The 26,610-nt window shown below is 38.5% G+C and overlaps 1 protein-coding gene across 2 annotated transcripts in view; it reads left to right on the top strand.

Annotated features, from left to right (window-relative positions):
• CCDC168 (coiled-coil domain containing 168) overlaps positions 1 to 26,019 on the top strand; it is a 30,972-nt gene extending 4,953 nt beyond the window's left edge. The window contains exons 1-2 of one of the 2 annotated variants that reach the window (XM_021929747.2): positions 5,872 to 5,908; positions 8,184 to 26,019. In XM_021929747.2, coding sequence (XP_021785439.2) covers positions 8,185 to 25,938 — 17,754 coding nt within the window. In that variant the 5' untranslated portion in view covers positions 5,872 to 5,908; position 8,184 and the 3' untranslated portion in view covers positions 25,939 to 26,019. Of the gene's footprint in view, positions 1 to 5,039 lie in introns of those variants that run through there. The other variant, XM_017951404.3, reaches the window with a different exon arrangement.
• The last annotated feature ends 591 nt before the right edge of the window (positions 26,020 to 26,610 follow it).

The raw sequence follows: 26,610 nt of genomic DNA, 5'->3' as shown, positions 1-26,610 counted from the left end.
TATCCAGTCTATCACTGATGAGCATTTGGGTTGGTTCCATGTATTTGCTATTGGAAATAGTGGGACAGCATCTTAATAAATTATTTTGAAATAGAAAGGTATATTGGCCGAAACCTAAGCATCAGAATGGTTAAAATGTACTGCATTAGAGGTGGAGTGGATTTTATCTTGCTTATGAAATAGGACAAAGGAAAAAGGGGTAGTGGGGGGGCATAGGGGAGCAGAACAGAGGGAGTTGCAAGTGTAGTGGTATGAGGCTTAGGACTGAGTGACATAAAGGATAAGACCACCACTCAGTATCTGAAATCTGGGGACTCGAGCTGACCAAGTATAGTCTCAGTAAGCAAAGCAAACGGCTGACCTTATATCAGATTTTGGGGAATGGTTTGTTTTAGGGTTGGCCTTATCCATAGATGCATGCTTGAGTGAGAGTCTGCCACTAGTCACCTGACTCTCAAAGCTTAAACTTGTCACTGACTGGTTGGTTTCAGAAGTGCATTTCCTGAAGGGAGTTATCGTTGATAGATAAACCAGTTTAAAAGCAGACTTGGTGTTTATTTGTTACTATGACTATAGGGTTGCCATTGATTGATTGACAACTGATTCTGGTACTGGTTACCATGGCTCTAGGATTGTCACTCTTTTCCTAGGAGAATGAGGAGTTATTTTTTAAATCTCAAAGGCCAATTAAGATTCCTTGGTGGGGAGAGGCCAGAGGACATCTCGCAAATGGGGAGACGTACCTAATGTTTAAATGGGAGCCCTTTGCATGACTGTAGTCAACTCTCTCCTGCTTCTGCCTCCAAGTCTTCACTAAAATCAGTCACATCTATGAGTGGTTTGTGTATGAGGGATTTTTTTCTCCTCAATGAAATTGAGGAAAGAGTTGGGTCAGTTTGCTGTTAGCAATCAGAAGCCTGGAGGTGGAGATGGTCATTCAGCAAATACTTACTGATTGCCTACTCTGTGTCAGGCATTGCTGTAGGCCCTTGAGACTCATCAGCAAACAAAACAGTGTGTGGGGGTGAGAGAGGGTCAGACAATAAATGACAACATAATAAATAAATTATATGTCAGAAGGTGACATGAGAAATTAGAGAGAACTGTGCTGACCAGGCATAGTCTCAGTGAGCAAAGCGAACTGCTGATCTTACATTGGATTATTGAATTTTGGGAAATGGTTTGCTGCAAGGTTTTTTTGTTTTTGTTTTTGTTTTTGTTTTTGGAGATGGAGTCTCATTCTGTTGCCCAGGCTGGAGTGCAATGGCACAATCTCGGCTCACTGCAACCTCCACCTACTGGGTTCAAGCAACTCTCCTGCTGCAGGCTCCCAAGTAGCTGGGTCTACAGGTGCCTGCCACCACACCCGGCTACTTTTTGTATTTTTAGTAGAGTTGGGGTTTCACCATGTTGGCTAGGCTGGTTTCAAACTCTGATGTCAAGTGATCCACCTGCTTCGGCCTCCCAAAGACCTGGGATTGATTAGCAGGCATGAGCCACCCCGCCCAGCCTGCTTCAGCATTTTCTCATGTTAGGATTAGATCATGCCCATTCCTAAACTAATTACTCAGAAATGGGATTACTATATTAGACTGAGCCTAATAATCTGAGGTAGAACAGGTGTTGGAGAGTAGACATCATGATCATCCAACCCAAAATTTTGTCTTAGTTGAAGAACGGACTTTACTACCAAATATTTTATACTAAAAGTAATGAGCAGATAACAAAGATGTATATACAGTCTGTATTAGATTGCTGGGGCTGCCATAACAACATCACAAATTAGGTGGCATTAAAGAACAGAAATTTATTTTCTCAAGGTTCTGGAGGCTGAAAGGCTTGGTTTTTCCTGAGGTGTTTCTCCTTGACTTGCAGATGGGCAGTTTCTTGCTGTGTCCTCACGTGCTCTTTTCGTTTCTTTTCTTTTTCTTTTTTTTTCTTTTACTTTAAGTTCTGGGATACATGTGCAGCACGTGCAGGTTTGTTACATAGGTAGACATGTGCCATGGTGGTTTGCTGCCCCTATCAACCTGTCATCTAGGTTTTAAGCCCAGCATGCTTTAGATATTTGTCCTAATGCTTTCCCTCCCCTTGCCCCTCACCCCCTGACAAGCCCCTTTGGATGATGTTCCCCTCCTTGTGTCCATGTGTTCTCATTGTTGAACTCCCACTTAGGAGTAAGAACATGCAGTGTTTGGTTTTCTGTTCCTGTGTTAGTTTGCTGAGAATGATGGTTTCCAGCTTCATCCATGTCCCTGCAAAGGGCATGAACTCATTCTTTTTAATGGCTGCATAGTATTCCATGGTGTATATGTGCCACATTTTCTTTATCTAGTCTATCATTGATGGGCATTTGCGTTGCTTCCATGTCTTTGCTATTGTTAATAGTGTTGCAGTAAACACACATGTGCATCACATGCTCGTTTATCTGTATGTGCATGTCCATGGTGTCTCTGTGTCCAAATTTCCTCTTCTTACAAGGGTACCAGTCATATTGGATTAGGGCCCCACTCTAAATAAAGACATCAGTTAACTTAATCACATTTTGATGGCCTTATCTCCAAATATGGATTAAGGCCCACACATATGACCTCATTTAACTTTAATAACCTATTTAAAGGCCATGTCTACAAATATGGTCACATTCTGAGATACTGGGGTTAGGACTTCAACATATGAATTTTAGAGAAACACAATTCAGCCCATAAAATAGCCTATATATTAGAGGTTAATAAGTGCTCTAAAAATTGAAAGAACTTGAAAACTAACATATTTTAAATATTTACCTAATATTTTTGTGTTATCTATGAAAAAGCAAAATCATTAGTATAGCCTAATATACCCCCAAATTCTAATTAACCAACTCCAGATTAATGAGATTTCATTGTGTTAACTGAAGAATGATGGTTTTGAAAAGAATGATGGTGTTCATAAAGGATTGCAGCCTGTAGGATAGCCATTCTGACAGGCTAGGAAGCATAGCCTCCTGTCAGAAGCCAGACACAGGCCATTGGAGGGCAGGAAGAATAAGACAGGAAATCATGCTGAATGAGGTGGGTAATACTTGTAGTCAATAAGCTGTAGGAGGAATCATGAATATTTATGAAAGGAGAAATGTGTGCATGAGCAATTGAGCTTCATTCCTCTCCATGGAACTCATGTTCAAAAAATGGCAGCTTTAGCATGATATAAGCATGGAGTTTTTGGCCCTCTGACATCAAAAGGTGAAGCCAGGGACATGAAAACCCCCACTGCACATCCTTCCTAGACTGGGCAGAACCACTCTGTGGTTGGTGGTCTCTTATCAGGAAGGAATGCTAGCTGGTTGTTTCATTGAAAGTAGAAGTGAGGGGCAGCATCAGGCCATTGGTTGATATCAAGGATGGTGCAAGCCTTTTTACCCTTAGGAAAGAAAGCCTAATGGTAGTGAGGGAGGCAGGTGATATAATAAGGCCTGTCTGACCTCCCATCCCATCATGGTCAGGAATTCATTTTTCAAGATTTCTTTGGGGTCTCCTTGGCCAAGAGGAGCTCCATTCAGTCATTTGTGAGACTTAGCATTTCATTTTTAATTCTCAGTTCTATAAGTAATCAATTAGTACAAATAATTTTTTGCGGTTGAGTAGATCATGATGGATTTCATATACTGCCTTCACTACTTTGATTGAGGGGTATTTAAAAGTAAAGTCACACTTACAGTAAAGTAAGAGGTAATCTGTGTTCCCCAAACAAATAGCTAGTAGAATGATCTCACCTAGTTTATATGAATTTCAGTTTTTGATTTTAGGCTTGCTCATCCATCAAACAGTGACTATCAATATTTATCATGTATCAGAATCAGCTGGAGAGCTTATTAAAACTCAGATTTTTTGACCCTACCTTCAAAACTTCAGATACCATAGTGCTGGGATGGGACCAAAGAATGTGCATTTCAAATAAGTTTCCAGGTGTATTATCAGGGTTCTCCAGAGAAACAGAACCAGTAGGTTATGTATGTATGTGTGTGTGTGTGTGTGTGTGTGTGTGTGTGTGTGTGCGCGCGTATAGAGAGAGAGAGGGAGAGAGTAAGAGATATATTTTAAAGAATTGGCTCAAGCAATTATGATGACTAGCAAGCCTAAAATGTGCAGTTTAAGTCAAAAGGCTGTCTGCTGACAGAATTTCTTCTTGCTGGAGTTCTTGCTGGAGTACGTCAGGGGGTTGAGGTATCGGTCTTTTGTTCTATCCAGGCCTTTAACTGATTGGATCATGCCCACCCACATTAGGAAGAACAATCTGCTTTTCTCACAGTTCACTGATATAAATGTTAATCTCATCCAAAACACCCTCAGAGAAACATCCAGAATAATGTTTGACCATATCTCTGGGCATCACTGCCCAGCCAAATTGACAAATAAAATTAACCATCACACCAGATGATGCTGATGCTGTTGGTCTGAGCACTTCTTAGACTGAGACTAATCATTTGAGGTACATGGGTGTTGGAAGTTCACATCATCCATGATCGCTACTCCAGCCTAAAATTGTACTGAGACGTGCTTCCCTAAAATGTAGGCTTTTCTGTTGATCCCAAAGAACTGTTAACATAATCTGGATTTATCTATAGACGGTTAGTTTATACTATTGATATTCTTCTGTTGTGCCTATTACATTTCCATAAGAATGTTTTTTTATTTTTTTAAGAATGCTTTCTTTTTGTGAAAACTTTCATATAGAGAACAGAAAAGATGTTCCTTGTAAAAGAATATAATCTTAATCCAGCAACTTTGACCCACTCCTGTCAAAAATAGACTTTTAGAGATGCTGAGGTATATTCTCTGAGATATATAATTGATTTACTTCACTTTTTCAGTCAATTAGTTTATTAAGTGAGAAGAACTAGGTAATGAATTGTTTTGTATTATGGATAATGGTTTTCCAATTTATCTCTATATTGATCTGTTTTCATACACTATGCTGCATTTTCTTGAATCTAGAAGGTAATTCTTATGTGAAATATATCCTAGTATTCATTTGTACACTGTTTTCTTATATTTCAGAGTTGGCACCTTTTCAGAAAAAAGAATTATTTCATCACTTACATCTGAAGAAAAGGAATATAACTTTAAGAATAGAATTTTATTCTCACATGAAATAATACGGTCAGGTACTAGTGAAAGTGAAGATCAAGTAAGTCACTCTAGTGGAAGTCATGTGCCATCTTCAAATGGAATCAGCTCATCTTTGCCATTGTTTTATTCAGAAGTAGAGGAAATGTATCTAAGCCATACAGAGCATCCAGACAGTGAATATGAAACAATACAATTTTCCTCCAAGAAATTATTTTCAATGATGAAAACCAACAAAAACAAAAATTCAGAATTTTCTTCTGATCTTAGCTTTTCAGCCTCTAGATTAGCTGTAGAAATTGAAGATCCAGATGTGGCACCTTGCCCTCTTGCCCACTTATTTCTCTCTAGAGATCAAGTTAGACTTCTGGAAGAAAATGTGAGAAATCAAATTCCTTCAAAACCCAAAACTAAGTTAGGGATTAGAACTACTTATCAATGCTCAAGATCTCAAGAGCCCTTGAATCAGAATCAACCTTCTGTTGGAATGGTTATTTCTGTCCAAGCACAGGATTCTTTTCCAGGACAAAATGCTTTTCAGAATCAATGTCTTTATGAAGCCCAATTTACTAGTCAAACCCAATATATAAATCATAACCAAGAATCAATTAACAGCCAGCCTGATAACAAGGCCAGCAACTTTGCCCAACCTGAAGATGTGATGAGGAAGCCATTTTCTAGCAGCACACAAGACTCCTTCCAGTCCCAAGATTTGGATAGGAACCAACATTTTGTTAAAATTCCATCAATCATTGAGGCACAATATTCAGTAAAGGGCCTGGAGTCTGATGAGCACTTAGGTGAGGATCAGCATTCTGTTTGGTTTATAAATTCAAACAAGATTAAATATTCAATTAAGAGGCAAGACACTATTTTTAAGAATGCTGAATTTCTAGTTTTAACTCTGAATCCAAATTTAGTTACCGAAGATATGCCACAACTAAGGAGTGTAAAACCACAAGGCCAGCAACAAATTGTTTCACCAGAATTAAACCAGGATTCTGTACATAGCTCAGTGCCTCTTTTGTCTACCATTAAAGGGCAGAAAAATAGAAGAAAAACACCAGACAGTAAAAGCAAACTCAGTCTTAACATTCCATCTCTAAAAGCCAAAAAAACACCAACTTCACAAGTATTTCAAATCACAGTATGTCACACGTTAAAAAATAGGAATGAGTTAGGATGCAAGAATAACACTGAGAAGAAAGAATTATATGAAAGGAAAGATATATCAGATATAGCTTTGCATCTTATTTCTATTTCCAAGCTTATTCTGCCTTATGTTAAAAATTATTCCAGAAAACAACTACTGAAAGTCATGCCGAGTTTAATAAAATGTGGACATTTTCTGCAGAAGCAAAATAAGTCACCAGATACAGAGAAAATCAGTTATGCAGGTCCTCTTGAGGAGACAGGAATCTCAGGTATTACTAAAAAGGAAAAGGAGTATGACAAAGAAAGCAAAGGACTAAAAAATATTTCACCAAAAGTGTTACCTCAGCAAGAACAATCCTTCATGGTCAACACTGTTCAACTAAAAGCACCTTGTTTACTAGTAGAAACAAATGGGAAGAGTAAAGAATCTCTTAAAGACTCAATTACTCAAGCAAAGGGAATTGGTATTACAGAATTTCATGCTCCAAATAGTAAAAAACCATTTGATCTGCATATTCCAAAGCACAAGACATCTTTAGAAGAAACCATATCAAAACCTATGCAGAAACTTGTTTTCTCTCCCAAAATGGAATCAAACAATAGAATGAAAATACAGGAGGACCTACAAAGTTCAGAGAATTCCTGTCTTCAACTTTCAAATGGAGAAGAGTTACCAACCCATACACCAAAAATGCAAAGGTGCTTTCCAAGGGAAAATACACAGAAACAAAAAGATTTTTTGGAACTTGTTCTGGAGTTGTCAAATGTCCATTTGGTCATTTCCCTAGGAAGCAAAATGCATAAAAGCAGTGAAGAATTAGAAGCCCTAAAAATTCAAGTGAGTGCAGGAAGTGTAAATCTGAAGGAAAATACACCATTGATACTTAATGTTACAGAAGATAGTGACCTATATGAAAATGAGGAACTAGAATGCAACACTGGAAGTAACAAAACAAATATGCACCAAGATAAAGAAACGTCTGATGCATTTCACAGTGCCACTTACACTAACATTTCTCAACTACCTGATACAGAAACACATAGCAGATTAAAAGTCAAGACAGATACATTAAGAATAATAAGGCTCAGTCATTCAGCATCAAAGCAAGAGAAATTACCAGATAAGAAGGAAACACAGAATGCAGAATACATTGATAAGAGCTCTACATTTAAAAAGCCACAAAAATGTGATAGAAAGGAACAGGAGAAAGAAGCAAATTCAGAGCTGACACAAGGCTTCAGGTTCAGCGTACATCTAAAGCAAAAGCCCGAATACATCAAATTTGAAATGGAGCGGATCAGTTCAGGAAGTAGTAAAGCCCCAAATAAAGAGCAAGAGGTCCAACTACAAAATCTTTCTACACAAACTATTTTGGAGACTAGTCCATGCCCAATGATGGATCCATTTCAAGTTGAGAAGGTGAAGCAAAGCACAGATAGACCTACAGACAGAGAGGGTGCCAGAGATCCAAAGAATCCACTTACAATACCAGAGAACTTGCCAGTTGGTGAACTTCTAATTGATACAACAGAGCATAGTGTCCCATTTGGTGGAAACCTCCAAAAGACAATAGATAGTCATATTGTAGAAGAAAAGGAAGATGTAAAAAGATACTTACCTGCAGTTGCCCTGGGGTCTTTCAATAACCACTTGCTTACTTTACCATATTTTAAAAGGCAGGAAATTAAAAAAAAATTATCAGAAACAAAAAGTGTACTCAGTGTCAAATATGTAATTATGAAAGTAAAGAAACCAGCAATCTCACTGATGCCTTATAGCAATAGTGGTACTCCAAACCACAGGAAAAAAATGGGAGGCAATTTTGAAATTATAATTAAACAGATACTGCAAGATAAAATTGTGGCAGGTATGCTTCTGAATGTTATTTACCCTCACATGTCTATTTTGCCTAATACTAGAATGCATAGCAGATTAAATGCAGAGAATCACAGTCATATCAAGCTAGTCCAAGAGGAATCCCAAATTGAAAGGGAAGAAAAGTATCCATATTTCATTAATAAGGGAGATGAATCCCAAAACATACTAGATGCTAAATTGCAAGATGAAGTAAAAGGTGTTAAAGAAACTCTACCAAAAGCAGTCCTGCATGATAGCTGGAACCTTGGACTTGATGCACATCTAGCTAAGGAGACTAAAACAGAGAAAGAAATGCATCAACCAATCCCATTCACAGAAACTATTATGAAGTCTGTTGTGTCTCCCATAATGGAACCATCTCATGTTGAGAATGTGAAGAGTACTCAAACAACACAAACAGGCTGCAAATGCACTGCAGATTCAGAGATGCCTTCTCCAATATCAGGAAAATCGCTGATTGGAGACCGTTTAAACCAAACAAGAGAAAATGATGTTCCAAGTAATAGAAGTGATACAAGAGAAATGGGTTACTGTTTTGCAGAAAAAAAGACAGAAATACCAAAAGATTTACCAGCAACTTCGCTAGAGTCTTTCAATTACTGCATGCCTGTTTTATCTTGTTCTAAAGTGATGAAAAAGAGAGTAACATTTTCTCTCCCAACAAGCACAGTGAAGGCCAAATGCGTAAATACAAAGGCTGTGAAGCCATCAATCTCAGAGACAGTGAGTGTCACAAGCCACAGAAAGAAATCAGAATTAGACTTTAAGACTAAGTTTAAAAAGTTAAATCAAACTAAAGGATTTGTACCTGAATGTGTAAATACCCTTTGCTCTCCAATGCATAGCAGTTTGCAGACAGAGTTCTGTCTCCCTGCATCTCAATTAAAGCAAGGAGAAACAGCAGATAAGACATACCTTGATGTCTTTGCTAAGAGTAGTATATCCCATGACAGAGAGGAAAAATTGCAAGATGGAGAGGAAGAGGAACAGAAAGTTTTATTAGAAGCAGCGCCGCAGCTGAGCCAGCAGCTGGGGTCTGATGCGGGTCAAATGAAGGAAATCCATCTTGAATCAGACCCAGTGCTGAACTGTTTAACAATGGAGCTACCTATTAATGGACAATGTATGCAGCACCAAACAGGTTTTAAACAAACTTCTTCAGAGACTAGTCTCCAAATGGGTCCTTCAGAAGCTGAAGAACTACCAAAAGTCAACAAAACAGAAAATGACATAAAAGTCCCTGTAGGTCATAAGATTCCACCTCCCAAAGTTTTATGGACTCCAGAGAATAGCCATGGCTTCATACTCAATGCATATCAGAAGGATAATGAGCTTGTCAAATCAGATGAGGAAATGAAGCAACCAGGAAATACAAATATTCAGGTACAACCACAAAAACATTTTACACAAACTATTTTGGAGTCTACTTCATGCCCTACACTGGATCAATTTCAATTTGAAAAGGTAGAGAGTTATGTTAGGTTTTCACCTCTAAAGTCTGGGGAAGCAAAGGTTGATGAAATCATATTTTATGCAAGAGAAGGTGGTATCTCATCTGATTCTAGCCATCAAAAGGAACAAGCCGCTGGTAGTGAAAAGAAAGAGACAGTGATTTTTGATTCCTGCATGCCTGGTTTATCTACACCTAAAAGGAAGAGAAACTTAAAACAATTTTCAGACATGAAAACTTTAGTGAATCCCAAATGTGGAATTATAAAAGCAAAGAAGCCATCAATTTCATACATGCTCAATATCAAGGCTAGTGCTGGTCCAAACCGTAGAAAAGAACTGAGCTGTAACTTGACAACCAAAATGAAAGAAGTGCATCAAGGCAAAAAGGGAGCAGATGAAACATATGCTTTCCTGACTATGACACCTGACATTAACAAGTATGGCAAGGTAGAAACAGAGAAAGACATGCTAAGAGAAAAAAGACTAAGTTCTACTCAAGTAAAGCAAGATACATCTCCACATGAAGATAGTATTACTTCACATGACATTAAAGAAACCTGTCTTCAAGATGAAGAGCAAGAAGAAAGGGAACCAGAGGCATTGTTAAAAGTAATTCCACAGCACTTGCAACATTTCATATTCCGTTCAGGTCAGGGGAAGGATCTTGACTTTCACAAATTAGAAAACCAAGGAAGAAGGAAAATTCTGTTTGTTACCAAACAAGATGTCCCACAACAACTTCAGCCTGCAGAGCCAATACAAGGAGAGGAGACAAAGAAATGCCTCTGGATTCAAAATGGCACAGTATGTACATTAAATTCAAAACTTCTTCCTCTAAAATCAGAGGACCCACTAAACAGTGAAGTTTTAATTGGTGCAATAAAACGTGGTGTACCAACTCATAGGAAAGGTGTGGGGGAACAGCACAATTCAGGTAAAGGGGGAAAGGCAGAGTTTAATAAAGATCTACGAGCAACCATCCTGGAGTTACAGAAATCACCACATGGTGGGGAGGCACAGAAGGTCAATTTGACTGATATGGAAAGCAAATCTAGCAATGCAATGAACATGAATGTACAACATGAAAGAGAAGATAAAAATATTCAAAAAATGTTACCAGAATCAGTTCCATGTTATAGTCAACACCTCAGTTTCAGTACATATCAAATGAAAGACCCTGACCCTTGCAAATCAGGATCTGAACCGAAGAGTCCTGAAGGCAGAAGTTCTTGGAATTTGTCTCATATAGTGCAAAAAACAGAGCAAGAAACACACTTTAGAGAAACTGTTTTAGAGCCTATTTCTGGTTACATGATGAAACAAAGTCCTCATATGCAAGAAGGAATAAAATGTGTGGTAGGTCTAAAGACTTCATTTCCCAAAACAGGGAAATCAGAGATTGGTTCAATGCCACATGATACCCCTTGGGATGAAAATCCTAGAAGGAAATGGGATAGTTCTATTTCAGAGAAAACTGCATGGAATCCAAAAAACTTACAAACAGTCTTAAAACCTTTAGATTTCTCCAGTCTCATGTCATCTGAATATGAAAGTCGGAGCTATACATTAGAGTTTATAGGCAAGAAAAGTATAACGAGTCCCAAACATGTAACTTTGAAGACAAAGCAACTACCGATTTCGCAGTTGTTTAATATCATAAGACGTTCTACAGAAAACCACAGAAAGAAAAAACAGCACCGCTTTAAGTACAAGATGAAAGGGAGGCAATGGTACACAAGTATAGGAGAGGCATTACGCAGTGCCACTGAATATGCTAAGAGTCCACCATCCAAATCAATGATTGATAAACTCTTATTCAATACAGCAGCAAGGGGCACTCTGTCTAACAGAACACACCAACAAAATGTGGATGGTCATACTACAGAGGAAAAGGAAGAGGTACAAGAAAATGTAGCTGCAGGTTCCTTGGGTCCTTTAGATTTCTTTATGCCTGTTTTATCTGACTCTAAAAACCAGACAAACACAATACAGTTATCAGAAAGGAAAACTATATTGAATCCCAAATGTTTAACTATGAAGGAAAAGAAATCACCAATTTCACAGATACATAAAATCAATAGACACTTTACTACAAAACATAGGAAGAAACTTGAATCCAATTTAAAAACCAAACTGAAAGCAATGTGGCAAGGTGAAAATGTGACTGATACATTTCCAAATACCATTTCCTTCACTCCAGATACCTCTGACATTAAAAGGCAAAGCAGATTCCAAACAGAGATAGACATGAGAATATCAGGGTTAAGTCATACACAACCAACACAAATAGAGTCACTAGCTGAAGGGATAGCAAGGTGTTCTGACAAGAGAAAGACTTCCAACTTGGTAAAGGGAACAAAACTACATGATAGAGAAAGTGGGGAAAAGAAGCGAGAACATCTTACAGAAATGGATCCATTCTATGCAGAAAACTTCATGGCAAATACACATCTTAGGAAGGATCCTCATCTTGGTAAATCAGAAGATGTGCTTTTGGGAGAACCTTTTATCTCAAAAAGTCAGTTTTACAAAGGGAATTCAGAAAAAAATGTAAAAATAGAAAAAAACAAAAATGGAAAAGAAAGTCTCAAAGTTGGGCTCCCAAGGATGGAGAAATCAGATAATTGTGCAGAACTCAGTGAGGCAACAGATGATGCCATATCAAATAAATATGATAAAGAGAACATTGGCCATTCTGTTTTCAAAGAAAAAGCTTTCTGTAATTTGGCAGCAATTGTCCCAGATTCCGTTGGCAGGCATTCGCCTGCTTCAGAAGAAATTAAAAGACAGAATGGCAGCCTTAAAATAGCTGACAGGTCAAGTCCCCAAGGTAGTCCTTTGCAGGCAAAGCAATCAGCAGTTTCACAATCACTTAATACTGCAGGTTATGCTATTGTAAACATTAATAAGGAACAAAAACAGAACTTTAAAGCCCAGAAGACAGAAGTAGAGAGAAATAAAGTTGCATTAAATGCCCAGCTAAAATCTATGTATGTTTCTATACCTCGTCTACTATGCATAAATATGGAGCAATCACCTAGTACCTGGGATATATATGAACAATCTTCTGAAACAAGAAATTCCCTAAACAAAGCAAAAGTGAGGGAGAAGGAAGGGTATGGACAACAGGTTTTGTTTCAAACAGCTCCACAGGATATCCAGCCATCTGAGTTTGGAGCAAATCAAATGAGAGAGCCTGGTCCTTTCAAAACAGAAGCATCTTTAATCAATACAGTGTGTTCTAGGAACATCACTCCCGAGAAAACAGAAGCTGATTTAATAGATGAAGAAGCAAAGATAAATGTTGCAGAAGAGTTTAATCAAGAATCTGTTTTTTTCTCTAAGATACATCTACTTCAAATTGAAAACAAGAAAGAATCTAAAACTGCAGACTGGAAAACAAGGGCAGATCCCAAGACACTTGCCCTGCAAAATAAACAGCAAGAGCTGTGTGTCTCAGGAACTCTCTGGAGTTATCCTAATCCCTACACATCTATTTTTCCTAAAATCATAAGACATAAAGATAAGGCAAAGACAGCTGATGTGGAAAGTACTATGCATACCAAACAGATAAAATTGAAGGTGAAGAGAATACCAGTTTCCCAGCTGCTTGAATATGGTACTGCAAGCAATAAAAAAGAACTGAGAGGTAACATCCAGCAGCAGAAGTCATTCCAGCTGAGTAAAAATGCAGTACATCGAGTTCTAAAGGCTGTTTATGACTCTGGATACTATGTGTCTAGCATTAAAAAGCTTACAAAAGTAAAAATGGAGAAAGACGAGTCAAAAGACAGGGCATGCATTCTTCCACAGCCAAAGCTGGAGAACCCGCTACAAGAAATGCAAAGGTCATTGTCGGGATGTACTGATATGTCCAACATTCTCAGAAAACAGGAACAAGATATTAGAGAAAAGGAACAAAAACACCAAAGCATTTCAGAAGACATATCCCAATACTATATTGGACCTTTAAGGATTAGTTCACAACAAATCAATTGCAGTAGTTTTGACGTCCCACGAGTTAGAACAGATGAAGAACTTGAATTCTTCATTGCACAAAGAACAAAGGAAAAAGATGTGGGCATTGCCAAACATTCAGTTTCAATTCCATGGGAGAGAGAAGAATCAAAGAGACTAGATATTCCACTAAACTCAAAAGGACAGAATGTATTTTTTACAGAGTTGGATACTTCTCAACAAAAGACTTGCCAGGAGCAAGAATTGCTGAAACAAGAAGATATTTCTATGACAAACCTGGAATCTATGGCCTGCCCCATTATGGAACTTCTTGATTTGGAAAACACGGGAAAGGTAGCTGAGGAAGAGGATGTGTACATTAACAGAAAAAATAGTTCACATGTACTGGAAAGAGAAGGATTAAAGGAAACTGCTATCTTTGTAGGTTCTAAAGGACAGAAATTTCTTTATACGAATTCAGAGGTCCAGAACAAAGTGCCTGCAGTGCAGAAAGAACAGGTGAATCCAGATCATGTTCCTGAAAGTATTCTGGATTCTGAATCTTTCCTCAATAAAGACCCTCTTCACTTAAAACAGACAGTGAATACAACAAGAAAAGAAAACGTTACCATCTCTGAAAGTTTCAGTGAAAATCTCTGGGGAAAAGAGCAATCAAATTTGGATATTACATTAAAATCAAATAGACAGAAAATTGACTTTTCAAACACATTGAGGATGAAGCATCTAAGTAATTGTTATCAGAATAAAGAGAATATTCTGGAATCCATTTTCCCTTGCATATTACATCACCTTCATATTGAAAATCCCAAGAAAGAAGACTCAGCAGAAGAAATCATGAGTTCAAAAGTTTTAAGCCCAATGGTAGAAAAAGCATCACACAAAGTAGGTATTCTGGTGGATCAACCTCCATGTTCAGAAGGAATAAATCTGCATATTAAAAGAAGAAAAGAACATCTACAAGAAAGTACACACGAAGCTTTTCCAGCATCTGTTTCTCACTCTCTAACGGACATACTTCAGATTAAGTCACCAAAGGTAAAGAAAGCATTAAAGGCAGTTGATAGTTTAGGGTACCACACTTCAAATACAAAAGGAATTGGCTTGCTTTTTCCAAGACAGGCAGAGGAGGAAGAAAAATATACATACGAGGCTCTTCCAAAGCCTGCATCTCACTCCAAAACAGATCTATTTCAGTTCAATGCATCTATGCAACAAGAGAAATTAGATGCTATGGATATTCCACATTATGACTATTTAATTTCACAGACTAGAGGAGCAGTAAAACAAATGGATGTCATAGTTGGATATACTCAAAACAGTAAAGAAAGACAAGCCTTACTCAAAACAGGCCAAAAATGGCAGTACCTACCAATTTCCTATGAGAACTTTTGGGAGCATATATCTTACCCTCAAAAGTATCCTTGTCTCCTGCAACATTTAATGCCTCAGGAAAAGGAAACATTATCAGAAGGAGGTAATTTATCAAGCCGGACACCAGGACTAGACTTGTTTTCTGAAGATCAACTAAGCACTATAACTAAGAATGGACTAGAATGGATTATGCCCTTGAGTACTCCAAGGCAGATGAAAAAACAAGATACAATGCTGCTCTTAGGATCATACCATAAAACTATAAAATATCCAAGTCTCTTATTTCCAAAAGGAATGAAATCATCAGATGGGGTACAGGTCTTTGATTTAACATCAAATAATAGCTCACCCAAGTTAAGACTTGGGAAGAAGATAGAAACACATAAGGCAAATGAAAAGGTACAAAAAGAAGTATGTCTGCCTGTAACATTACATTCTCTTTCTGCATCCATGCCTGTTTTGCAAGAAAGTAAAGGACAGAAGGATAGTATAAAACAAGTTATTAGGAAAGGTGTGATATGCCACAAAAGAAGAACTTCAAAACTGAAGAAATCAGTATTTTCACATATACTCAATACCAGTGACTGTGGTGCCCCAAGTAACAGACTAGAAATGCAGTGGAACGTGACAGAGAAAACGGTCAATGTGAAACATAGAATGAGTGAACTAGATTTGGTTGCAGCAAAAATATGTGAGTCTATTCTTTCTTTACCTCACTTCAAATTGAATAAAGACACAATTGATGGGGTGATTTCAAGTAATATTAAAAGGACAAAACAACATATATCACAGGGAGAGAAGAAGGATAGAGTGAAAGCAATGGATGTGAAAAGAATAAAAAGCCCTAACATCATTTTGAAGCCAAGGAAGTCATCACTGCCACATATACTCAGTATAAAGGAATTTCCTTTGCTGTTGGACATTATAAAACAAGAGGGCAAGATGCAAGAAGGCAAAGGTAAATCAAGTATGAAACTGACAAACTTGTGTACTTCTTTACCATCTCTATCACATAGTAATTCAAATTCAAGAACAAAAGCAGGTAAAGGTAAGTTAGGAATTCTAAAGGGCTGCCTTCCACCACTAAAGCTCCAGGCATCATCAAATGTCAGACTAGTATCATTTGCAGAGTCAGTTAATAGAGAGAGTTTAAGTAATGTAATAGAATCAAAATGTTTTCCACAGAAAAAGAAGGCAGATAGAGAAAATATAGTAGATGTGAAAGACATAATGGGCCTCATATGTATCACTTTGAAAGGAAATAAATCACCTTTTAAACATTTACTGCATGGAAAGGAACCACAATGGAGCAATAAAAAACCAGAGAAAATTATGCAGGAAGATGAAAGTAATCTAAATGTAGTTCAGAATAAACTCTGTGCTTCTATTCTTTCTCCACTTCACTTGGAACGGAATCCCAGAATAAAAGAGGTGTACATGAGAAGAATAACAAGATTCTGTCTTTCATTATCAACACACCAGGAATTATCAGATACAATGGAAAAATGTGAGCAGCCAATTGATGATAGTTTAAGCAGTATCAAAAAAGCAAAACATATGCCGCAGAAAGACAAAGACGGAGTGGGAAAGGCTTTGGAAGAAAACATGCGTTCCAAAAGAATGGCTCTTGAGGTGAAGCAGCCTTCAGTATTCCAAGAATTAGTGTTGAACATCAAAGAAAAAGGGGGAAAGATTCAGAAAGATAAACAAGTTGAGATTTGGAACAAACCTTTTGCTTCCATCTCTTTTCCACCTTACTCTAAAGTGGGCACAATTAAAGGAGAGGAAGCCGTGGAAATAAAAATGAGATCCTCTTTTTCACAACCAAATCTCCAAGAGTCATCAGATACAGAGAAAATAGCATATGAAAAGTGCATTTCTGATAATATCTCAAACCGTGTAAAAAAGGCCCTAGAACCTATACTGCAAAAAGAACAGGAGAGGCAAAACATGGAAAAAAATAGGCCTTTGAAGAAAATGAAATCATCAGTTTCACAGGGAATTCAGTTGGACATCAAAGAGCAAGAGAAAAAGATAGAACATATTAAAGGTGAAACAAGTGTGCTTCTGATGAATGCCTGCGCTTCCATCCCCTCTCCTTCTCATTTACAACTGGAAACAAGGAGAGAAAAAGCAGAGCATGTCACTGAAATAACAAGATACTGTCTTCCAGAACTATCACACCAAAAATCATCAGAGGCAGGGGAAAAAGCAGATGGAGTGGCCAGTAAGGGTGATATCACAATCGAAGTACAAAAGGCAAAAGATTACATGCAACAGAAAGAAAAAGATGAAGTAAAAATATCTGCTAAGAAAGACATAATGCATCCAGAAGACAAAGGTCTGAAAGGAAAGAAGGCACTTTCACAAGACCTACCACTGAATACTAAAGAGCCAGGGAAAATGGATCAAGAAGCTCAGGAGCAAGGGAAAGAGGACAGAGAAGGTGAGGAGCAAGGAAAAGAGGACAGAAGAGGTGCAGGACAAGAAAAGGTTGATAGGGAAGACACAGAGCAGGGGAAAATGGATCACAAAATTGAAGAGCAACAGAAAGCAGATGGAGTAGGCATAGAGCAAGGGAAAATGCACGGAGACAAGAGTGAACAGGAAACAGTTCTGTTCCTATATTTGCCTTTCAATTCTTCTCTAACCCATTATAAGTTGGACACAAGAATAGAAGGAGAGAGAGACCAACGAGGAATAATCAGACCTGGTATTTCACAACTAAGGCCTCAGAAATCATCAGAGACCGAGAAAAAAGCAAATGGAGTGCCTAGTGAGGGTGATATCACAAGTGAAGTACAAAAAGCAAAAGATTACATGCAACAGAAAGAAGAGGATGAAGTAAAAACATCAGCTGAGAAAGACTTAATGCATCCAAAAGACAAAGATCTGAAAGGAAAGAAGGCACTTTCACAGAACCTACTATTGAATCCTAAAGAGCCAGGGAAAAGGGATGGAGAAGGCCAGGAGCAAGGGAAAGAAGACAGAGAAGGTGAGGAGCAAAGGAAAAGGGATGGAGAAGTTGAAGGGCAACAGCAAGCAGATGGAATAGGCACAGAGCAAGGGAAAAGGGATGGACACAAGAGTAAACAGGAAATAGTTCTGTTCCCGTATTTGCCGTCTGAGTCTTCTCTAACTCGTTATGAATTGAACACAAGAAAAGAAGGAGAGAAAGACTTACAAGGAATAATAAAATCTGCTGCTTTGCAACTAAGGCAGCAGAAATCATTTGATGCAGGGAAAATAGCACATACAAACTCATTTGGGGTGGATAGCTCAAATGATGTAAAAACAGTACAAGAATACAAGCCACAGAAAGAAGCAGATAGAGGAGAAATAGTAAGTGTGGATTATATAATGCAACCTGAAGGCACAATTTTTGAGGCAGAGCAATTATCACTTCCACACACACTCAATATTCCTGGCAGCAGTGGCTCCAAAACTAGAGAAGTACCAACAAACATAAAAGAAAAATTGAGACATGTACAGGAAAGAAAAAGTGAGCTAGATGAGTTTCTGACAATACCTCCTCTACCTCACTGTAAATTAGACAAAGCAACAGCAGGCAAAAAAGAGGAACAAGGAGTAACAAGATCTTTTCTTGCACCCTCATGGCACATGGAATCATCAGATACAGGGAAATTAAAATACACTTTGTTGTATTTGAATGATACCACAGGTGATTCAAAAAGAACAAAATACATGGCCCAGATCCAAAATGATAAAGCAAGTATTTCAGAGAAAAGTGTAATGCATCTCAAGTACATAGCTGTGAAGGCAGAGAAATCATCCCTTTCCCATATACTAAAAACGAAGGAACTGCAGGTGACCATCAGTAAACAAGGGGAAAAGGCACAAGAAAGTGAGGTGGAAATAGTTGTGCTTCTGAACAAAACTTGTCCTTCTGTCACTTCTTCAGCTTTCCTTGAGTTAGACTCAATAAAAGAAGAGGAAGGCGAACCAGGAATAACAAGAAGCTTTATGCAACCTCTTGAGATCCAGCAATCATTGCCTTCAGGGCAAACAGCACCTACAAAGCCAACAGAGAGCCTTGTAAAGAAAGGGAAACAACTTCTCCCACAGAAAGAAGACGGAGTACAAACAGTATCCACGCATGGCCTGACGCACCCCAGTGATGCTGTTTTCATGGCAAAGACATCAGTACCTCCACTAGTGTTCAGCATCACTGAGCACAGTCCTCTGAGCAAGAGAAAGGAGCCACAGTGGGGCATGAAAGAGAGAGCAGGACAGAAGCGGGACAGGACAGGATGTCCTCACATGATTCTGACAAAAATTCATCTGTTCATGCCTTCTCTCTCTCACCATAGATTCTCTCCTTCACAACTAAAGCTTCCTATATCATCAGGTGCAGGAAAAAGCAGACGTGCAAATTCAAATGAAGGTATTAGCTCAAATGAAGTAATACTAAAAGCAAATCAACAAATGCCATATAAAGAGGCAAAGGACAGAGTAAAAATAGAAGGCAGGGAAGGTAGAATACTCCCCAAAAGGGTACATTTGAAACCAGAGGCATCCCCACTTGCACTTCTATGCAATAGAAAGAACTGCCCTTTGAATATTGAAGAGCAAGGGGAAGGAGTACAGGAAAGCAAAAAGGAACCTGGAGTGGTTCCAAGGAAACCTTCTCCTTCATTGCCTCCTCCTCCATTTTACCTGAATTGTGACACTAGAAGGAATGAAAAGGAAGGCACATTAGGAAAAACACAATTCAGTTTCCCACCACTCAAGATTCAGGATTCATCAGATTCAGGCAAAAAAGCATACGCTGAGTCACTGCATGGTTACACGTTAAGCAACTCAAAAGGACCAGTACAACCCATAGCACAGGAAGAAGAGAAAGGTGAACTCAGAATAGATACGGAAGACAAAATGCTCCCCAAATGTACGGACCTGAAGGCAAAGCAATTACTACTCTCAGAGAAACTCAATACCGAAAAATTGCAGTGGAAAAGTAAAGAACAAAAAAGAAACATTCAGCAAGATAAAAATAAACAAGTTACGGGTCTGACAAGCATGAATACTTCTTTACTTACTCCACCTTATCTTAAGTTTGATACAATAGAAGGAGAAGAGAACGTGGTAAGAATTACAAAAGTATCTCTCCCACAGTCATGGTCCAAGGACTCATCAGATGCAGGGAGAATAGCATGTCCAGAAGCAACCCATGGAGAACTTTCAAGTAATGTAAAGCAATTAAAAGCACACCTGCTACGGAAAGAAGAGAAGGATAGAGAAAAAGTTGTGGATATGACCAGTGTACTGGATCCCAACAAAATGTATTTGAAGGCAAAGAAATTGCCTGTCTTACATACACACAGTTCAAGTGATCTTCAGTGGAAAACTAGAGAGCAAGAGGAGGAAAAGATCCAGAAAGTTAAAAGTGGGCCAGGTGTCTTGTTGTCTAAGAGTCCTTCTAGATCCTCCCCACTTCACCTTAACATGAGTGCTGGGTTCCAGGAGGAAAGCATACCGATATTAACAAGATCCTCTTTTCCCCTAGTAAAACTCCAGGTGTCACCAGATACTGAGGGAGGCACATATATAAGGCCAATTGCTAGTGGTATTTTAATCTTTCTACAAAAAGGAAAATATGTGTTGCAGAACAAGGAAGAGGAGGATGTGCAGATAGTAAACGTCGTAATATTCCCCAAACATCAGGAAGAGAAGACGCAGGAATGTGAAGCTGAACCAGGTGCGGTTCTGACCAAATCCACTTCATTGCCAACCCTATCTCAACTGGAATTGGATAAAGAAACACATTTAGATAATGAAATGCTACGGCTTAAAAGACCTATTTTGCAGAGAATATCACACATAGGGGAGACTGTACATAGAGAGTCCATTGTTGGTGATATCTCAAAAGATGTTAAAAATGAAAAGCAACATATCCCTCAAAAAGAAGAGAAGAACCAAGAAAAAATAATCGACATGAGAGGCACAGATATAACTTTGAAGTCAAAGAAGTCACCTCGTTCCTGTATGCTCCACAGAACAGAACTGCACGTGAACTTTGGAGGGCAAGGACGAAAGGAACATGAAGGTCAAGATAAACCACCAGGTATGATTCAAAGAAAACACTGCATACTCCTTTCCAAACCATTACCATCTAACCTTAAACTGGGGAGAGCTACACATGCAGATGAAGAAAGGCTTGGAGGTAAGACATCCTTTTTACTTCCACTAATGCTATCAGCATTACCAGATACAGAGAAAACAGCAGATGCAGAGGCAAGGAGTGGTGATGTAAGAAAAGGAAAACCACATAGGTCACAGAAAGAAAACAGGCATGAAGTGAAAAGGATAAATATGAGGGTCAGGATACACTGCCAAGAGCCAAGGATTTCACCAATGTCACATACCCTTAATGCAAAGGAATTAGTGTTGAATATTAACAAACTGGAGAAAAAAGTACACAAAGATAAAGATGAAGCATGTGTGGTTCTGTCAAGGACTTTTCTTTCTGTATCATCAGCACCTCCTCTTTATCTGGATTCAGGGAACAAAATAGACAAAGACACACCAGGAATTACAGGATCATCTTGTCCACAACGAAATCTCCAGGTACCCTCAAATACCCAGAAAATAGCAAATAGAGACTCAGTTGAAGGTGATGATAAAAACATTGTTAAGCAAACAGAACAGTATGTGCCCCGCCCAGAGGCAGAGCAACAGTGGACGGCAAACTTCATGATCAGCATCCAGCAAAGGAACGAACCTTCACGAGTCAGGTCAGAAGGAGATTTGAATCGGTTAGTTTTAAATTCAGAGGATGAGGACATTTATTTCACAGGGTTTGGTACCATAAGAAGTGGGAAAAGGCTAGAACGGCTCTTTACAGGGAAAAAGACTCAGCAAGAAACTGAAATAATGGATAACTTAAACCATAAAATCAGTCCTAAGGTTTCAGTCTCACTGCTAAGGAAAGTATCTGAGGAACTGTATGTCACATTTGGCACCCCTACAAGTTCAAAAGGATTTTCTGTTTCAGAGAGAGATGCTCACCAGCAAGAAACTTCATCAAAACTATCTCCAGAACTTGCAGGTTCATGTAAATTTGATAAGCCAGGGAAAGATGTACAAAGTAATGAAAGAATCAGCAAAATGTTTTCTCCCAAAGTGTTAGCACCACAGACAAAGGGATCACTCAAAAAAATAAGTATCATCATCAGTTGGAATGCCCCCCAAAATATAGAAGAACAAGATATTGTCATGAAAAAGCAAGTGATCCAACGGTGTGAACGTGGACGCAAGACCAGGCCAAACACTATCCTTTCTCTTAAGTTTCCACTTCAAAGTGGAAAGCAGAAGACACTATCAGAAACAGATGTGGACAAGAAAACAACAGCACACCCCAGCCTACAGATGCTACCAGGAATACACATGGATATGACAGAGATTGACCGTGCAAAAGGGGGAAAGGAGCAGGCATTGCTCATTTCAAAACAAGAGGAAGGTGTTCTGGAATTGCTTCCAAAGTCCCTATTCCCTCCCTGGACTTTTCCATTTCAATCAGGAGAGCTGAAGGAAAAAGATCAAACAGACGCAAACACCAATATAAATCTAGAGCATAAAAGAATAGAAATGGACAATGATACTACTGTGAATCAGAAAGAAGGGAAATTAAAAATAGGTGCAAACAGAGCTTTACATCTGGAAGAAGAGAAAACAGAGATGCACAAGGCCAGGACTGCCAATCTGGAGAAGAAGAGAGGAAGAATGGACACAAGCAGTAGTGCACACCTGCATCTTCCATCTCTAAAGGCAGAGGAATCTCAAATGAAGACTCAGGTCATCACTGAAAGGGAGAATAGCCACCTAACCATGCAAAAGCAGAAAAAAGAACTAGAAGCATCTAATGCAAAACAAAGCATTCAACTACAAAACTTATTTCAAAGAAATGTTCTGGATTCATTTTATTCATATGTTCCTCTTTCTCCCAAATGTAAAGACCAGAAAAGCAGATTAACAATAAGAGATCTGAAAAGAGAATTGAGCACCGAATATTTAACTATGAAAATCCAGAATCACCCAATTCCACAGATGCTTAATATCACAGGGCGTGGTACACCAAGCAATAGAAAGAAATTAGAGTATGATGTTAAGCTAAAGAACATGGTTTCGTGGAGTAAGGATATCTCAGGAATATTTATCAGAAGTCTTTCTATTTCCATGATGCGTTCAGCTCACGCTGACTCTAAGACAAACCGAGAAAGAGAAAAGAGAATCTGTCTTTCTAAATTCCAGGAAAAATCACCAAACACCAAATTCCAGGAAATGTTTAAGAGAGACACTTTAACAATTGTAAAACGGGAACAGAATTTTACAAACACAGTTCCACAAGATCCCCAGCCCTTTGCAGTGGACAAACAACAAATGCAGAGACTTTCTAATGTCAAATCAGAAGCAAACCTCAGAAGTGAAATGAATAAAAAATACTTAAAGGCACAAACCAAAGAACAGATTGTTCCAGGGCATGATGTCTCAAGGATCATTAAAACACCAGAGTTACGTATCATCAAGCAGGAAGAAAAGATTCCAAAACGCGTTCTGACACCCACAGAGTGTCCATCTATGCTTGAAGATCCAAAGTTACCCAAGCAAAGGGATCAGAGTGAACCAGTATGGGATATGAGCACACAAAAGGTTCAGCAACAAAAAGCTTTCCCAGGAACTGTGCCCATACCGCCTCAAGTTAAAAGTAATGAAGTCAAAATAGTTGCAGACAGTACAAATGCAGAACATTTACTTCCCATTTGTGAAGCAACCAAAGATATCTCTCAATCCCAGGTTAAAAATATGATCCAAGACAAAGTTTCTTCTGATAAACTGGGTAACATACAAGCCTATAAGCCTGACGACTTGAAGTCACCACCTTTTCCAGAGGGTCCAGATACAATATCAACAGCAATATATCCCAAACTGCAGCACAAACCCCTTTTAGAACAGTTTACTCCCAAAGAAAGAAATAAGCTTACTAAACATTTAGAGTCAAAAGCACTTGAAATACAACTGAATCTGATACCAGAGATGGCAAGAAAATCTTTACAAATGTTCAACTTTTATCCAAAAGGGACTATTTTAAAAGATAACAGTTGGAGGTTCTATTCGAGACATAAAACAGTGAGCTTTATGTCTCTAGAAGGGACTGATACCATAGAACCTAACTCAAAACATGAATACCAAAATGATTCCCCTCTTGTCAGCAATATGAAGACACTGACTGTTGATGTTTCAAGTGGTGGTGAGGAGACAATCACAAAGCCACAGAGTATTAATAAGCTAGAAAATAGAACATCTTCAGTGACTTCTGCTAGTGAGATGCTATTGCCTCATACCCTCCAAAAGCACTCAGTAAAAGAAAAAGGCAAACTCCTCATGCACTTTTCTGTGAAAACATTGGAGATACAAATGAAAGCCTTTCCCAGAATTGTAAGAGAATCTTATGCAATGACCAGTGCTCGTGAGAGAAAGAAACCCTTATCTAACTGTATTCATCCTGGTTTCACAGGACCAAAACGACAAAACAGAATATTGTTACTTTTTGAGGAAAAGTCTCTCCATCAAATAGATCTTGATTTACAATACAAATACCTTCGTTTTCTCCTAGGGCTTCCTGTTGGAAGTACGTTCCCTGAGCCAAATTTACTTCCCAAACATAATAAGTTAAACACAATTGCAATGTGTAAAAAAGTAGATGCTGGTGGAGAAAGTGGTAGTCTTTCCATTGATACAGAACTGTTAGAACAACATATTTCTTTCAAAAAGCAAAGTCCCCATGAAAACTCATCACTCATCAGAAAATTCCCAGAGCCAACCCTTGTGTGTGCTTCCAACCGTGATCTACACAGCCTGAGGAAGAAAGATCCTCAAGTTCTTTCAGAGTCAGAATTCCATGTGACTCCAGAAAAAAACAAACAATATCACGTATGGTTTCAAGAAAGGAATGCATATGAATCTGTTGATTTAAGGACCCAGAAAAATGCTACTGGTTCAGCTGTTTCACATGAAACTCAGATTTCTGAAGATTTTATTGATATTCAGACAGATATTGAGAGTCCAGCTGACTTGGACAAATGTTCATGTCTTGAAGTAAGTGAGAGTGAGGAATGTATGTTTCTGGAAGCCAACACTTATTTAAGTCAGGAATCAGAAAACATTCTATTTGAATTGCAGACAGGCATTCCTTTGGAAAATCTCTACAAAATCACAACTGATTTGAAATCATTTTACAGTGAAGATTCAGGTTCCCATTGTACTAGAGAGTGCAGAAAGGAAACCTTAATTATTACATCACCTTCCTGTAAGTCCCACAAAAGCAGGAAATACAGATCATCTTTCAAAATGAAATCTCCTGACTGGTTGTGTCATAGTTCATTAAATACTGTGGAAATTCAGTCTAGGTCATCTAGTGTATCATTCAGTGAAGAGAAACTTCCATGGACTAGCAAGAGCAGAACAAGTTACTCTTTAGCTTCCTTAACTGAATCAAATATTAAATTACATCTTGCAAAAAAACAAGGCACGTCTCACATGCACCCAGAAAGCAAAGAAAGAAAGAAGGCCAGATCTGATTTATTTAGGAAGAACAACAGTCATTGGGACCACAATTACAGTTATACACACAGTAAAGAGAAATGTGACAGGAAGAAGAGAGTGTATGATTATGACTCAGAAAGACTGGATTGTTTCCAAAGCAAACATAAATCAACATCAAAACCTCATCACAACGATATCAACTTCTATTCTGAAAGAAAACAAAACCAGCCCTTTTTTTTTGCCTGTGTACCAGCAGACTCACTGGAGGTTATACCCAAAACCATTCGCTGGACTATTCCCCCTGCAACCTTAAAGAAAAGAAACTTCAGAGTTCCCCTAGTGGCAAAGATTTCAAGTTCTTGGAATATATGGAGTTCCTCAAAAAAGTTGCTGGGGTCGCTCTCGGGGTCCCTTACTACAGTTTTTCGCAGCTGACATTACCATAGCTAAACTCCTCTGAAGTGGACAGCTGGTCGCTATTGTGATATTCTGTTAATAAAATCATATAATGTCCAATGGCTTCCTCGTGAAGTGTTTTTATATAAAGACAGAAAGTAATCCAATCTTCTAGTGATAGATTGAAATTTGTTATTTACCATTAACAATTTAGAAAGTCCAGGCACTTTTGCTGACTCTGGCAATTTTGCGTACCGTTTCATCAGGAACCACCAGACTTCACCAGAAACGGATACATCAGATATGGTAAGGTGCAAACCAATAGGTTGGGACGCATAAAATGTGTGACTTCACATAGAGATATCCTTGCTGTTTGTGGTATCGGTATGAGTTTATACTGCACAAACACAAAAACTCTGGCGAACCCCATGTCATGCAATTCCCATCAAAAAAGAAAGACTAGTAAATGGATAGTGCATGCTCTGCTCTTTTGAGTATATTCTTGTCAGAAGGGAACATCCTTTTTGACTAGAAGTTGTAGAGAAAGATTAGCCGCTTATAATTGTACACACCTGATGAAAAGAAGCCTTTTTCTGCCGACTAGTTTCTCATATTGTGCATTTCAACCCGTTTCTCCTCTCTTTGCACAATCCTTTGGTCCTGGACACTGTAGGAGGCTTTCATGTTGGGATGTAGCCCCTGACTTTGCCC

This window comes from Papio anubis, chromosome 15 (genome assembly GCF_008728515.1).
Source record: "Papio anubis isolate 15944 chromosome 15, Panubis1.0, whole genome shotgun sequence".
NCBI classification, from domain to species: Eukaryota; Metazoa; Chordata; class Mammalia; order Primates; family Cercopithecidae; genus Papio; species Papio anubis.
The sequence above is the reverse complement of the archived record's forward strand: the minus strand, read 5'-3'. Positions and strand labels throughout refer to the sequence as shown.